This window comes from Bos mutus, chromosome 20 (assembly GCF_027580195.1).
Source record: "Bos mutus isolate GX-2022 chromosome 20, NWIPB_WYAK_1.1, whole genome shotgun sequence".
NCBI lineage: Eukaryota > Metazoa > Chordata > Mammalia > Artiodactyla > Bovidae > Bos > Bos mutus.
In genome coordinates, this window is record NC_091636.1 from 58,667,362 (window position 1) to 58,681,783 (window position 14,422).

Sequence of the window (14,422 nt, forward strand, 5' to 3'; positions counted from 1 at the left end):
TGTTACTACAGCCTTTCTGGACTCGACCTCAAATTACCTAAAAGGGCCCCCATTTCTAGTTTGTAAAGAGCTGTGAAATGGAGAATTTATCCCCTTAGAAATAAGATGCAGTAAAGGTGACATTTTAAGTTTGCAATCCTACTGAAAACTTTAGCTTTTATTATAAATCCTTCTATCTCAAAGGTTACATAATATTACAGTTTCTTCAATTGTAACTTTCTATGATTTTCTTTTTTTTTTTTTCAATTTTATACTGGACTACAGTTTTCACTAAGAATAACACACATGCAAGATGTAATTAATACCAACCTACTTCCCACTTACCAAATTACACATTATCTCTTATCCGAAGACAAGTTTACCAGGAGAGCTTACCGATGATAGCACTGTTAATAAATTCAGCGTTATATAAAATGCACTCCCACGAGTACTGAGGGCAGCCACACAGTCTGATACAATCAGAGCGCAGCCGTGCCTTCACCCACATGACAGGCTCACAGGCAGAAAGGAAGCCCCGCAGCCCTGACCCCAAAGTGCAGGTCACCCGCTTCTGCTAAAATGAACGTGCCCTCCTCCTCCAAGGGTCTCCTCCAGCTCCTGTTTTCCCTGCTCTCCTCCTGACTGGCAGCTCCCCAGGCCACCCCTACCCTCACAGGTCTGCTCCTGGCAGGCGCCTCCCTGAGAGATGGCACGTGTGTGCCCGTGTGACAAAGGCAAGCCCGCAAGGCCAGCTGGGTCCCCACCACCACCACCACCACCCATGGGCGACATGGCCTCGCCGGCCACCTCTGGTCCCCTTCCTGACATCACAACCACCCTCGTTCCGCCCAAGGAGCCCCAAGGCCCTTCCAGGCGGGGCTTTGCCGTCTTTGCCCGAAGCTTACCTCTTTCACATGCGTGTGAAAAGACACCGACATGTCCAGGAGGATCTTCCGCTGCTCCACGCGCCGCACAAAATCCTGTATCCGGTCCTCGAGCTGATGGGCAGCCTGATAGATCTCTTCCGGGTCACATTCTCCCGTCTGGGCCAGCTGCTCGGCTGCCTCAAGTAACTTATCTGCATTGGTGTACGTGTTCTGCGCGAGAGAACGGTCAGAGGCACAGGAGGTGAATACCAGACAAGCTGGCCCGGCTGGGAGCCATGATACACGGGAACAGAGTCGGCGAGTGCTGTTCCTTTCTGCACATCAACAGGATGGGAAGAGATGATTCTAGGAGTTCAGAACACCTCCATCAGCAGCCTTTGCCCCTCTTAACTGAGTTAAACTCTGAACCTCACGGCAAAGCCCTTCCGTCTGGGGCTATGATGGGGTTATCTGTAGGCAGCCACTGGCTGTCCTGTGACTCACAAAAGGGCTTCTGCCTTTTTGCTACAGCACGAAGGGAGCTTGCAGCCACAAATGCCTGCTTCACTTTTTCTCCTGGTTTTATGACGGGGTGCAGAGTTCCAGTTTTGTGTCTTTCGGTATTGATATACCACTTTAGGATAATTCCCCAAGAGCAAGTGAAAAGGTTACGTTGCAAACACACACAAACTGCTGTCTCTTTTCACTTGTTTGTGCTTATCAGCAATTCTGTACTTATTATTATTTTTTCCCCTACTTCGGGGATATACTGTTTTAAGAAAAAAGAAATAATAACTGCAACGGCTATAAAGTAGCCAGAGTTTTAAAGAGCTGAGGGTTGAGTGCAAAAGAGTGTCTAAAATACTCTGAAAATTACTCTGTTTGAGTTTTTGATAAATCAGGCTGCAAAGCAGCTCCTCAAATCAACAGGGCTGTTAGAGACCTGATACTGCTCAGGGAAACTGCCAGAGAGAGGGTGCTGATGGGGACAGGTAGCAGTGAGTCAGGCCGGAGGACCTCAGACAGGAACAAACAGAATCCGGGCCCCCAATGAGGCCCAGAGGAAGCGTGCAGTTCCCGAGACACCGACTGAGCCCATCAACCTTCTCCTCCCCCAGCACATCAGTCCCACAGCTGAGCAGGATCAGGTCTCATGGGTGATTGACGGGTGGGGGCCGGGGTATGGGGAGACCAAGCCCAGTGGGCACAGGGTTCCCCAGCAGTGGGCAGCCTGCCGGATGGAGACTGGGGACCTCCAGTGTATTCACCTACTAAGCCAACAGACTAATAAGCGTACTGAGAGCTGGGTTCCTCATTTTGGACACCGGAGTTAGAAATAACGCAAAAGGAGAACACCTAAGTCAGCCCGGGGGCACTGGACTGGAATTGGGGGAATCCACGTGCGGACACTGTTTTCCACAGGCTGATGTGTAAAGATGCACGTGCACACTCACTCACGTCCCCCCACCCCCCCACCCCCATCCACCGAGAGGACCTGAGAACAGTGATGGAGCAATGGTAGCAAACGGGTGGACCCGGATCTCTATTTCTGAGCATCATTCTGCTCTTCGGGGAACCGGGGGTCTGTGGAGACATGGCTGATTCCAGTACAAGATGAGCCCCAAAGCGAGGAAAAGCCCAAGGACAATGTGGACAGGACAGGGTGAGAAGCCAGTTTGAGGAGACGCACGCTGGCCAAGTGAGGGGCAACTGAGCATCAGAGGGGACAGTGCAGGTGACGGAGGGTCATCCATCCAGTCACTAGGAAACCAGGAGTCCCCAGCGACACCAAGAAGCAAAAGTGGACGATGGACAGCATGTTACAGCACCTAAAGTACATCCTCACAGAGTACTCAGTAATTACAAAGCGGGAAGGACACGCTTTACAACGGAGCCATCTGGCAGACACCACCTTAAGCCAGGGATCGGAGTGGACACCAGGCGTAACAGGACAGATTAAACTGTGCGCCGCTTGATGGGAGAGTGTGAGGAGGGCCTGGCAGGGCTTCCGGGATACGCCTGCTGAAGATGTGTAACCAGAATGCAACCTCGAGGAGACGTCAGACAAACCCAACGTGAGGGGCCTTCCCCAAAACACTGGGACACAGAAGTTCAGGAAGGACGGAGGAGTGGCTCCAGGCTGAAGGACACCAAATGTGACGGGTGACTCAACATGGGATCCGTTAGACATGGACACTTCGGGGTCTGAGTGTTAGAAGGTAGTCATGAGTCAGCATCAATTTCCGGATTCTCATGATGTGATTCCGGTTGGACAAGACAAAGTCCTTTTTGGTAGGAAATAGACAGACAATGGTTGGAGGGAAGCAAGTTCTCTGGGCTGTATTTCCAACTTTCCTGCAAGTTTAAAACCTGTAGCGATTAATCCTTTGCCAGTTGTTTCACTTGCAGTTATTTTCTCCCATTCTGAGGGCTGTCTTTTAATCTTGTTTACTGTTTCCTTTGCTGTGCAAAAGCTTTTAAGTTTAATTAGGTCTGATTCGTTTATTTTTATTTCCATTACTCTAGGAGGTAGGTCACAGAGGATCTTGCTATGATGTATGTCAAAGAGTCTTTTGCCTGTTTTCCTCTAAGAGCTTTATAGTTTCTGACCTTACATTTAAGTCTTTAATCCATTTTGAGTTTATTTTTGGGTGTGATGCTAGCAAGTGTTCTAGTTTAATTCTTTTACATGTAGCTGTCCAGTTTTCACAGTGCCATTTACTGAAGAGGCTGTCTTTTCTTCATCTTCATTGCATATTCTTGCCTCTTTGGTCAAAGGCAAGGTGCCCATGGGTGTGTAAGTCTAATCTCTGGGCTTTCTAGCTTGTTCCATTGGTCTATATTTCTGTTTCTGTGCCAGTACCACACTGTCTTGATGACTGCAGCTTTGTAGTATAGTCTGAAGTCAGGAAGCTTGATTCCTCCAGCTCAGTGTTTCTTTGTCAAAATTGCTTTGGTTATTTGGGGTCTTTTGTGTTTCCATACAAACTGTAAAATTTCTTGTTCCAGTTCTGTGAAAAACATCACTGGTAGTTTGATAGGGACTGCACAGCTTTGTAAATCTAAAAGGAACATTGACTTGGATGTTTCTTTAGAAGCTAAAAGAGCAGATGACTGTCAAACGGCACCTTGTTTTCCCAGAGTCACTTGCAAAAAGCTTCATGTGGAAAGCACTGTTAGTTTCGTTTTTTAAAACTCCAGTGGGAACATGCAACATTCCCGCATCTGCCACGCTCCAGAAATTGATTAGCATGGAGCCATTCCACTCACCATCACTGTACAACATAAAGAAGGAATGGGTCTTCAGATCAGTCAGGAGGTTCCTGGCTCTGCCAGACTGTGTGCAGAAATGGTCCGATGCTGGACCCACAGGTCTGAATCAGCCCGAGACCAGGGCCCCGGCAGTGCAGTCAAGGGCCGGCAGCAGTCACACCAGCTGCAGGGCTCGCTGCCACCAAGTAAACACGAAGCTCTTTCTAGGTTCCTCCTTCTCCAAACACCAGAACTGTTCTATAGAATAATCTATATTTAGTACCTTTTAAATTAATTCAACCAGAAGACTTCTGACACTTCCTCTTTGAATCTCTGTCATGTTACTTCACCATGTCAAGTTTTGAAGAAGTTGACTTGAAGAAAAATTTGTTTAGTACGCTGCTAGTTCAACATCTTGAAATTAAAGACAATTTAGAACTCATTTTACAAAGGACCCTTCAAAAACAAAACCCCAAGACACACACTAATGTGCCTTAAACTTAACTCGGAAAAAGAAATTTCTCCCTAAACCCAAAATCTGTTTTACCTTATGAGCATGTTCAAAAAGTGAGAAACAGCTCTTCATTAAGCAATAAAGATGCTTCTGTTTCTATTTTGAAGGTGCCTCCAAAGACTATTCTGTCCAAAAGAACCCCATAAATCTGAAGCATGACTTTAGATTTACCTCAGACATAGGATGTGCATTACACTTTGCTTTGACAGAAAGCATTCAGAGATGAGAGGGCGGACAGGGAAAGCTGAGGAAGGCAGTCACGCCGGGTCTCGGCCCTCCCTGCAGGAGAGCAAGGCCGATGTCACCTTCTTCTCTGGGAAGAGCCAGGCAGCTTTCCAGGAACGAAGCTACAAACTCAGAGCGCGATCTGGCTCAATACGCGGACCACTGTTTGCCGAGCCCCAGTCTACTGCATGTGGTCTTAATCAAACCAGGCTCTGTCTGGAGCCACCTCGCAGCCCAGGGCTCTCCTGACTTCAAATACTGTCCTCCTAGCCCCCTCAATGGAGAAGGCAATGGCACCCCACTCCAGTACTCTTGCCTGGAAAATCCCATGGATGGAGGAGCCTGCTAGGCTGTAGTCCATGGGGTCGCTAAGAGTCGGGCATGACTGAGCGACTTCACTTTCACTTTTCACTTTCATGCATTGGAGAAGGAAATGGCAACCCTCTCCAGTGTTCTTGCCTGGAGAATCCCAGGGACGGGGGAGCCTGGTGGGCTGTCATCTATGGGATCGCACAGAGTCGGACATGACTGAAGCGACTTAGCAGCAGCAGCCCCCTCAATGGAGAAGGCAATGGCACCCCACTCCAGTACTCTTGCCTGGAAAATCCCATGGACAGAGGAGCCTGGAAGGCTGCAGTCCATGGGGTCGCTGAGGGTCGGACACAACTGAGCAACATCACTTTCACGCATTGGAGAAGGAAATGGCAACCCACTCCAGTGTTCTTGCCTGCAGAATCTCAGGGACGGGGGAGCCTGGTGGGCTGCCATCCATGGGGTCACCCACAGTCGGACACGACTGAAGTGACTTAGCAGCAGCAGCCCCCTCAAAGTATCTTTATCAAGCAAGTGGGGGGCTAGAGAGAAGGCCACCCTATTTCTTCAGGCCTGTGAACGTCGCCACTGTACTACACTGAATCTATTCTTATTGTCTAGGGTCTACAGGGTGACCCCCCAGCTCCCACCCAACTCGTGCACTCTGAGCAGAACACACTCTTCAGAACCAGCCTGAAGGGGACAGTGACACGTGGTATCTGCAGGTACTCGGGCGACGGCCATGGCGCTCCGTCAGTGACTCCTTGGGGCTGAGGCTGCACATACACCGAGGTGGACACATGTTTGTGGAGCCAAAAAGGATCAGAGGTTTTCACTCGAAGGTGAGTGGAGGGGATTTACCTAAGTGACTGGTCCAGGTTACGGTCAATTATGACAGAGTGCTGAATGTCCACCGTGGGCCACGGCACATCACGGCAGGCCCTGGGTCGCAGTTTTATCAGCTAGAGATGCAGAAAGCTAGTCGGCCTGCCACACGGCAATGAGGAAGCCGAGGAAAGTCACCCAACAGTCCTTCAAAACCAGCCGGTCTCTAAAAATATGGACCAGAATCAAGTGACACTCACTCGGTCATGCCTGACCCTTTGCGACCCCATGGACTGTAGCCCACCAGGCTCCTCTGTCCATGGGATTTTCCAGGCAAGAATGCTGGAGTGGGTTGCCATTCCCTCCTCCAGGGGATCAAACCTGGGTCTCCTGCATTGCCAGCAGATCCTTTACCATCTGAGCTACCAGGGAAGCCCACAAGGGATGGGAGGGTCGATAAATATTTCATCCCAGAAAGGAAAGAGCTAAGAGAATGAGAAGCTGGAGATGCTGGAAAAAGAGGCCAGAGGTGAGCGGCTGGGTCCCGGCACTGGGGTGAGAGGGGGCACAGGTGGCCAAGTTCAGGGTGGAGAGCTCAGACCCTCCTCTCACTCAGGCGGGTCTGCAAAGTAGAGAGGCCCCCAAGAGGAGAGGTGGATGTCTGACCGTGGCCCCCAGTGCCCGGCAGAATGCCTGGCACATGACCAATGATCAGGTGAAAAACAGAGGGAGGGAAACAGGGCAGATGTCTGTAAAGTGAGCAAAAGGTGCTTACATTTAAGGGATTTGTCTTTTTTTCATGCACTGTTCAGATTTGAGCTTAAGGATTTCCAATTAAAGGCAAAAGCGGGTACTCTTTAGAATCCCAGGAACAAGGTGCCAGAGATGATATGAAAGGCATGAAAATGAGGGAGCAGTGGAGCAGACGAGGCCCTGCCTTTCCCGGAACTGGTGTGAAGGCGGCCCTCTGCCCGGGGTGCTGCTGCTGCGATCCTTTGCTCCCCAAGAGACCCGAGGGCACCAACGTCTCCCACAAAGAAAGCGTCCCACCCTCGCTGCCCCCGAACACCAGTGTTGACAAGCGTTGATGGTCATCTTAGGTCTGAGGAAGTAAGTTCACCATGAAAAGGGCAAAGGTAGCCACAGAAGGGAGCTCCATAATTAAGAACGAAAGGAACCACAGGAATTGGAAGGAGGGGTCCGTGGGTGCTGGCCGCACAGGAGGGTACTCAGCAGACAGTGCTGGGGTGCACTCGGGAAGGTGCAAAGAAGGGGCTGGGCGTTGGGGTGCACTCGGGAAGGTGCAAAGAAGGGGCTGGGTGGGGAGCCCACAGTCACAGGTGAATAGACTACTTGTTTGCTGTCCCGCCTCTTAGGGTCTTTGGTGCCTGGCATCTTTGCTCAGAGGATCCAAATTTCAAATCCATCCTCAAACCACATGGCTGTGGCAGGAGCTTATCTGATGGAAATGTCAAGGGGAGATTAGAGCACATTTCCCACATTCCTTCAGCTATAAGAGGAAGGCAAAATATTTACCAGCATCCATAAGAAGGAAGCTCACATGTAACGTGAAAAAGGGAAGTCCACAGACCCACTCTGGGGCAGGAAGGCTGCTGAACACACAGCCTTTCCCAACCCGCTTCTAAGATCAAGAAAGCTGACGGCTAGGTTGTCACTTTAACTTTACACATGAAGACTGCCAAGGGGGTAACTTTTAAGAGGCATTTTCACTCAACAGGATTGAAGCGCAGTCTGCTTTCTTATCTCATGACGACCTCTCACATCAGTTCCCTAATAAATCCAGCAAACAAGTGAACCCTCTGCGATGTAAAACCCATGGACACACACAGCTGATTACTCCCGCTTATTTGGGGATTTTGATATGAAATCATCAGATGTACATAGATACTCTTCCTTTTACAATTAAGGCTCTCTTTATTTCTAGTGTTTTTATGCTTTCAAGTCGATTTGCTTAATATCAACATTTCTACACCAATTTCCAATGGTTCGTATTTGCCTTGTGGATCTTTCTCTAACGCTTCATACACTTTTGTGGTGTCAGGTGGCAAAGAGTCAGACACGACTTAGCAAACAACAAAATACTTTCAAACTTCCTGGGTACTTAATGTTTTAGGTGTGCCCTTTGGAAACAACACACAGTATGATTTTTTTCTTTTTAAATATACAGACTCTTTTAACAAGTATAATCTATTTTGCATTCAGTGTGATTACTGCTATTTAGGGACAAATTGCTACATCTTGGGCTTCCCAGTGGCACTAGTGGTAAAGAATCTGCCTGCCAATGCAGGAGATACAGGAGACATGGGTTCAATCCTGAGGCTGGGAAGATCCCCTGGAGGAGGACATGGCAACTCACTCCAGTATTCTTGCCTGGAGAATGGCAGAAAGGAGTCTGGCAGGCTACAGTCCACAGGTTCGAAAACAAAAGGACTTGACCGAAGCGACTTAGCACATACACGCGTGCACGCTACGTCTTATTTTGGATTTCTTACGTGATGTCTGTTGTTCTTTCTTTCACTTCCACTAGACCCATTTTCCTGAGTTTTTATTTACCTGGTTTTCCACAGTTCTTTTTTCTTTATACTTATGGAAAGTGGTGCTGTCTATCCTGTCTTTAGTGGTCATTCAACAATGCTACCATGCACACCAGAGTTTACAAATCTAAGGTACACTACCTCCTGCCATACCCCTCAGGATAGCTCTCCACCTTCTGCGTTCAAGGGCTCCAGGGCTTTGCTCCATCTTACTTGCGGGAGGTTTTGCTTTGGTTTGGTTTGATGCATTCATTTCCTGGCTGCGATGGGTCTTCACTGCAGCACGCAGGCTCAGTAGCTGTGGTGCCCTGCAGCATGTGGGATCTTACTTCCCCAACAAAGGACCAAACTTGCATCCCCGGTATTGGAAGGCAGATTCTCAACAACTAGCACCAGGGGAGTCTCTGTTGTTGCTGTTCAGTCACTCAGTTGTGCCCGACTCTGCGACCCCATGGACTGCAGCACGCCAGGCCTCCCTGTCCTTCACCATCTCCCGGAGTTTACTCAAACTCATGTCCATTGAGTCAGTGATGCCATCCAACCATCTCGTCCTCTGTCGTCCCCTTAGTAGAGGGAAGTCTCTACCATCTTGTTTTTAACCTCCCCCAAGTCTGTCATCTTTAGCCTAAATGGCCCATCCTTCGATTTACAAACACATCCACCAATTGCTACGCTCACTGCCAATCTTGGTCCTCTCTTCTTACGTCCTCAGTCGTGTCCGACTCTTTGCGACCCCATGGACTGTGGCCCGCCAGGCTCCTCTGTCCATGGGATTCTCCAAGCAAGAATGATGGAGCAGCTTGCCTTTTCCTTCTCCAGGGGATCTTCTGACCCAGGATAGAACCCACATCTCCTGCATTGGGAGGTGGATTCTTATCCACTGTGCCACCTGGGAAACCCCTCTTCCTTCTCATACTTCCTTTTTATTCATTTAATTAATTCATTCAACACTGCTGCACCACACCAGCCTTGCTCCATGTGCTAGTGACAGAGACGTGAACACCACCGAGTCCCTGCGCTGGTGGAGTTTATACTGGGGGGGCGGCGGAGGTGGGGGGGTCCCGTTGCTCTGACTAATCCGTGCACTGCAGTTCTTCTATACATGATGGGTAAGCTCTCGAGTCTTGGTCTCTATTTCATCCTCACTGTCAAACTGACATCTACTGGGTGTGGAATTCCAGGTTCAGCGTTCCTCTCCCTCAGGACTCCATCCCGCCGTCTTCCAGAATCTGCAGTTATGGGTGAGCAGTTAGCTTCGAGTCTTTCTCAGGGATGGGACGCTGTCATTTCTCTCTCTGGTGTTGAGACTCTGCCTTTGGTATTCCTCAGGTTTACCATGTGTCTCAGGATGGATTCATCCTACAACTCCTTCTGAAAACAACTTTTACCCCAGCTCGTAGAGCTTCCTACACAGATCATAATCCCTCCCTCTTTAATCCTCTCTCTTTCAAAACAGAAAGCAAAAGGAGAGGCATGTTTGCCAAACAACAGTGAGCTGCAGGAAAGACCTGGGCCAGATACACCACCCCTGACAGGATCACACACACCTGACTTCCCTTTCCTTCCAGCAGCCCCCGCCATGCCTACTCCTCAGGTTAGGGAGTCAACCTCAGAACGGTTAAGAGACTTTTCCAAAGTCACACAGCTGGAGAGGATCATAGTCGACATTCAAACTCCCGGGCTGTGAACGAACCACACCCCTGCCTCCTATTTCTGAAGTACAAGCATTTAAAAGAAAGAGAAGAGGGGAAAGAAACGTTGGCCCATCATTATAGACATTCAAAGACTGCTATTCCCCCATTTACAAACTAGTCAACAGAGACCGGTACAATAAATATGGCAAAAACATCCGAGATATGTTCCTGTTTCAAGACCATCACATTTTACCATAGGATCCACTGTTTGAGTCATCTTTGTGCCCAGACAGAGACAGCTTCACTCTGAAAATCTGGGCATCATCTCAAACACGCCTTGCTGAAGCTAAGTCATCAGAGATGGGGCTGAAACTGTAATTCAAAACCAACCGCAGAGATATTATGGGAGAAAACGGTAAGGTCTTACCTGTGCTACTTCTTCAAAATCCTCATGACGTTTCTGCAAAGCCCTGGCCCGATGGAGCGATTTCCCTACACCTGTGTGTTTGCTCAGAAATGCTTCTCCATGGTTCTCGATCCAGTCCAGCACCTACAATGAAACACAGACGCACATGCCATAAAAACCATGCCAGCCTTGTTCAGGGTGAAGGGCTATCCGTTAAAGATACAGTTCTCTTATCAAAACTCTGTAGGACGCAAGAAACAAAGGAGAAAAAAACTGGAAGCAACCAGACACTAACTTTTTGAGAATTACACCTTCCGTCAGACTTGCCATCACGATTAAGAGTCATCAGCTCTTACTTTAATAAGTGCAAATCTGCTTATGTATACGTTACATGCAATAATGATTCAGTTAAATCTCACCCCAATTTACACATCACCGAACCATCCACACTGCCTGGGTTCTGTGTGGGATCATGGTCATTAAGACACAGAGGAGCACTTTAACATAAGGCTCAATGTTTCAAGACTCAGACAATTCTAGTTTTTAACTACCAAGTTCATGTTTTCCTGTCTCTTCTAAGACTAAAACATATAAATAAAACTCAAGAAAACAAAACACTTAAATGCCTCTGCCCTGGTCTTTGAGGATAATTAATTTCATAAACTAAGCTGTTGTGAAAGCTGAATATTTCATGAACAAAAATACATAAAAGTTCTTGACAGTTGAAATCTGCCACACTGAAGAAAGAGTGAAAGTAAAGCAAGGCAACCCAGTGTTTTAAGGTCATGAATGTAACTGAGCAGTTCACTGGCTTCTGTACTTGAGAAACTGCACACAGGATCAAACGAAACACTTAGACAACATCAAAGACACGTTCGTCTCTCTCTGATCCAGAGGGGAGAACCAGCAAAAGAACTCAAGCAGTCATGTCTTTAGCTAGAAACTTTCACGAAGAGATACTATTTAAATACCTGAAGGCACTTGTTCATGTGTTTCGCATGTTGCGAAAGTTCTGACGGTCATCTGGGACTCGGTAATTAGTAACCATGGTAACTAAACACACAGATTCAAAGGATGTTGGACTCAAGGACCGACTGGGGCCGTGTGGCCAGGACAGTGGTCTAGAAGGCACCCTGGAAGAGGGCCAGTCACTCAAGCCTGCAGGTAGGCTGCAGAGTAAAGGCACCTCAGGGCGAGGGCGCAACGCACAGCGTCGGCGACACTGCAGTCAACTCTGCGGAGACAGGTGGGCACTGTTTATCACGGTGATCGTCTCGCGGTGCATGCAAATGTCAGCACCTCAGAGCACACCTGACACTAACCTGAGGCTGCATGCCAACGCACTTCACTCAAAACCTAAATAAAAGTGGCCTGAATTTGAGGTTCTACAAAACCGGTCTCTGGCCCTCTGTCACCTGCACCGTAGACAGATCAGCTGTGCAGACAGCCAGCCAGAAACAGAGGCGGCTGGAAGGGGCCAGAGCCCGCTGTCCAGGGACACCAGGACTCGTCCTCTTCTGCTCCACGCCAGTGACCTTCTGGCCTGACTGAGGGCAGGAACTTGTCTGCCCAGAGCTTAGCAAGCCAGCAGTGCTTATAAAGAAAACAGACTGGGAACCTGAATAAATCTCCAGGGGTCTTCTGTAAAGACCCTTTAGAATGAGTAGATATATGTGTGTGTGTGTGTGTGTGTGTGTGTGTAAAGACCCTTGTAGAATGAACAGGGGTGTGTATGTGTGTGTAAAGATCCTTGTAGAACAAGTAGGGGTGTGTGTGTGTGGAGACCCTTGTAGATTAAGTGGGGATGGGTGTGTGTAAAGACCCTTGTAGAATGAGTGGGGGTGGAGGTGTGTGGGTGTGCATGCACGCACACGCCCACGGTCGAGGGTGAGGTGGGGTCTGGACCTGCAGTCTCCCAGCACGTGCTCAGGATGAAGACACACGTTCTCCTTGTTACCACCGTTCACTTCTGCACCTCTTGTCCACACCACACTCTGCCCGTCACCCGGGATCTCAGTCATTCCTACTAGATCCGTCTGTCAGGGCAGCCTCCCAGTCCGCCTGCAAGCTCCCCCTCCCTCCCCTCAATTCTAGTCCCCTGAGCCACAGCCTTCCTGAGCTGTGGCTTCCTGCCTGCTCAGTGGGGACAATAACAGGGCTGTGAGCTGCCAGGCACCTTATACCCCAGCATGCCAAGCACACAGCGCATGAGCCGTCCGCACCCACCAACCTCCACCCGTGGCAGCTTCCATCTCACGTCAGGTTCTTCAGGAGCGCGGGCTATGAACGTTCCATTGCTCTTTAACCAGTGCACTTAGTACATTAGTGTTCTTTCTTGAGACGAGAGACCTTCAGTACCACCATCAGGAAGTAACGCCACCTTCACCGTTGACATCAAGCTGCTGTGTCGTGTACGCGACAGTCTCTTAGCACACATTACCGAACACAGGCTCCCCTCTCACTCCTGACGAAACGTCCAGTGACAACTTCATGATGTCTCCACTTCAAAGATGGATTCAGTGAACAGAATGGGCCTCTGGGCATGAGAACAGCGCCAGGCAGAAGACTAGGACCAACTATTAATATATTAAGCTTGAAAAGAGTCAAGAGATATATAACACCCATGCTACCGTCCACCTGCACAAAGGGCTAGGAGACACTTTTTTAAAACTACAACTATAATATATTCTGTATATTCCTCAATAGTTCTGTAGAAAGAAATACAAGGTTTGGTAAACAGCAAACCTGATGAGTACTGATGACTCAGTACAGACTTTAAGTAAAGGCACAATTTCAAAAAGTAAAAGACAAATGCTATTCCATAGAAAGAGCTGGAGAAAGCAAAACGCAGTCTTTGTTTAAAAAAAAAATACGAATTTGTTTTTCTTAGCCTTCAGAAAGCATCAGTTGGAAAGAAAAGCTATTATGATCCGACCACTCAGGATTACAAATGGGCTACAATTTTTCTAGTGGTTTCTTTTAGACAGAATTATAAATACCAGGTGAAACTATATTTCCAACAAACATGAAAGTAAATCAAAGAAGACTACAAATCCCAAGCACATTTTGAAAACAGTGGCAGGCAATTATAAAATCTAGGACATGACTTAGCAACTGAACAAAAAAGATCATATTCAAAACCAAACTTCCCTACAAGGCCTTTGTTCCTCACAGGTTCCCAGATGGCTGAGGAATCCTGAATGAACGCACCTGCCCAAGGAGCATCTGAAAGACAAGCTTGTAGAACTTTCCATTTAAAATATAAAAATATTTCCAATCAGGAGCTCCATCAAGGCAGGGCAGCCTGCCTCTCCCTCACTCAGCGGTCTGTGGCAGGGGCTGCCATCTCCCTGCCTTGTGACGACCTCCCCCAGAAGAACCACCAGGCCAGAAAAAGGCAGAAGTCAGCCTTTCTTTACAGGCAGAAGAACAAGGCTGGGGAGCTGATGCCTCTTGTTGTTCAGAGGATGTGGGGCAAGCCTATTCCTCTGTACTTCAGTGCCCTTTAATGGCACCGTGACAGTTCCAAGGCTGAGGTCACTCCACAGAGAGCCACCGAGACTTAAGACACAGACAGTGGTCTCAGCATCTAAGTCAAAAGGTCAGCCATGCAAGAAATCTCACAGATTGCTTACCTTCACTCCCTGCTTGTAATGTAATTACAAGGCTGAAAGCAATGATGGCAAATACAGACCTGACCTAATCACAGGGCCCTCCGGCTCTGAATTCTGTGATGTACGTGGCGTGATCCAACCAGTCCATGCTAAAGGAAATCAGTCCTGAATAGTGATTGAAAGGACTGATGCTGAAGCTGAAACTCCAATACTTTGGCCATCTCATGTGAAGAACTGACT

General features: G+C 48.4%; 1 protein-coding gene across 5 annotated transcripts in view; it reads right to left on the bottom strand.

The window, feature by feature from the left end:
* TRIO (trio Rho guanine nucleotide exchange factor) overlaps window positions 1–14,422 on the bottom strand; it is a 363,874-nt gene that overhangs the window by 166,975 nt on the left and 182,477 nt on the right. For all 5 annotated transcript variants that reach the window (XM_070357707.1, XM_070357708.1, XM_070357709.1 and 2 more), the window contains exons 10-11: window positions 10,590–10,712; window positions 885–1,076 (exon numbers count right to left, since the gene is read on the bottom strand). In XM_070357707.1, the coding sequence (XP_070213808.1) occupies window positions 885–1,076; window positions 10,590–10,712 (315 nt within the window). The remainder of the gene's footprint in view (window positions 1–884; window positions 1,077–10,589; window positions 10,713–14,422) is intronic.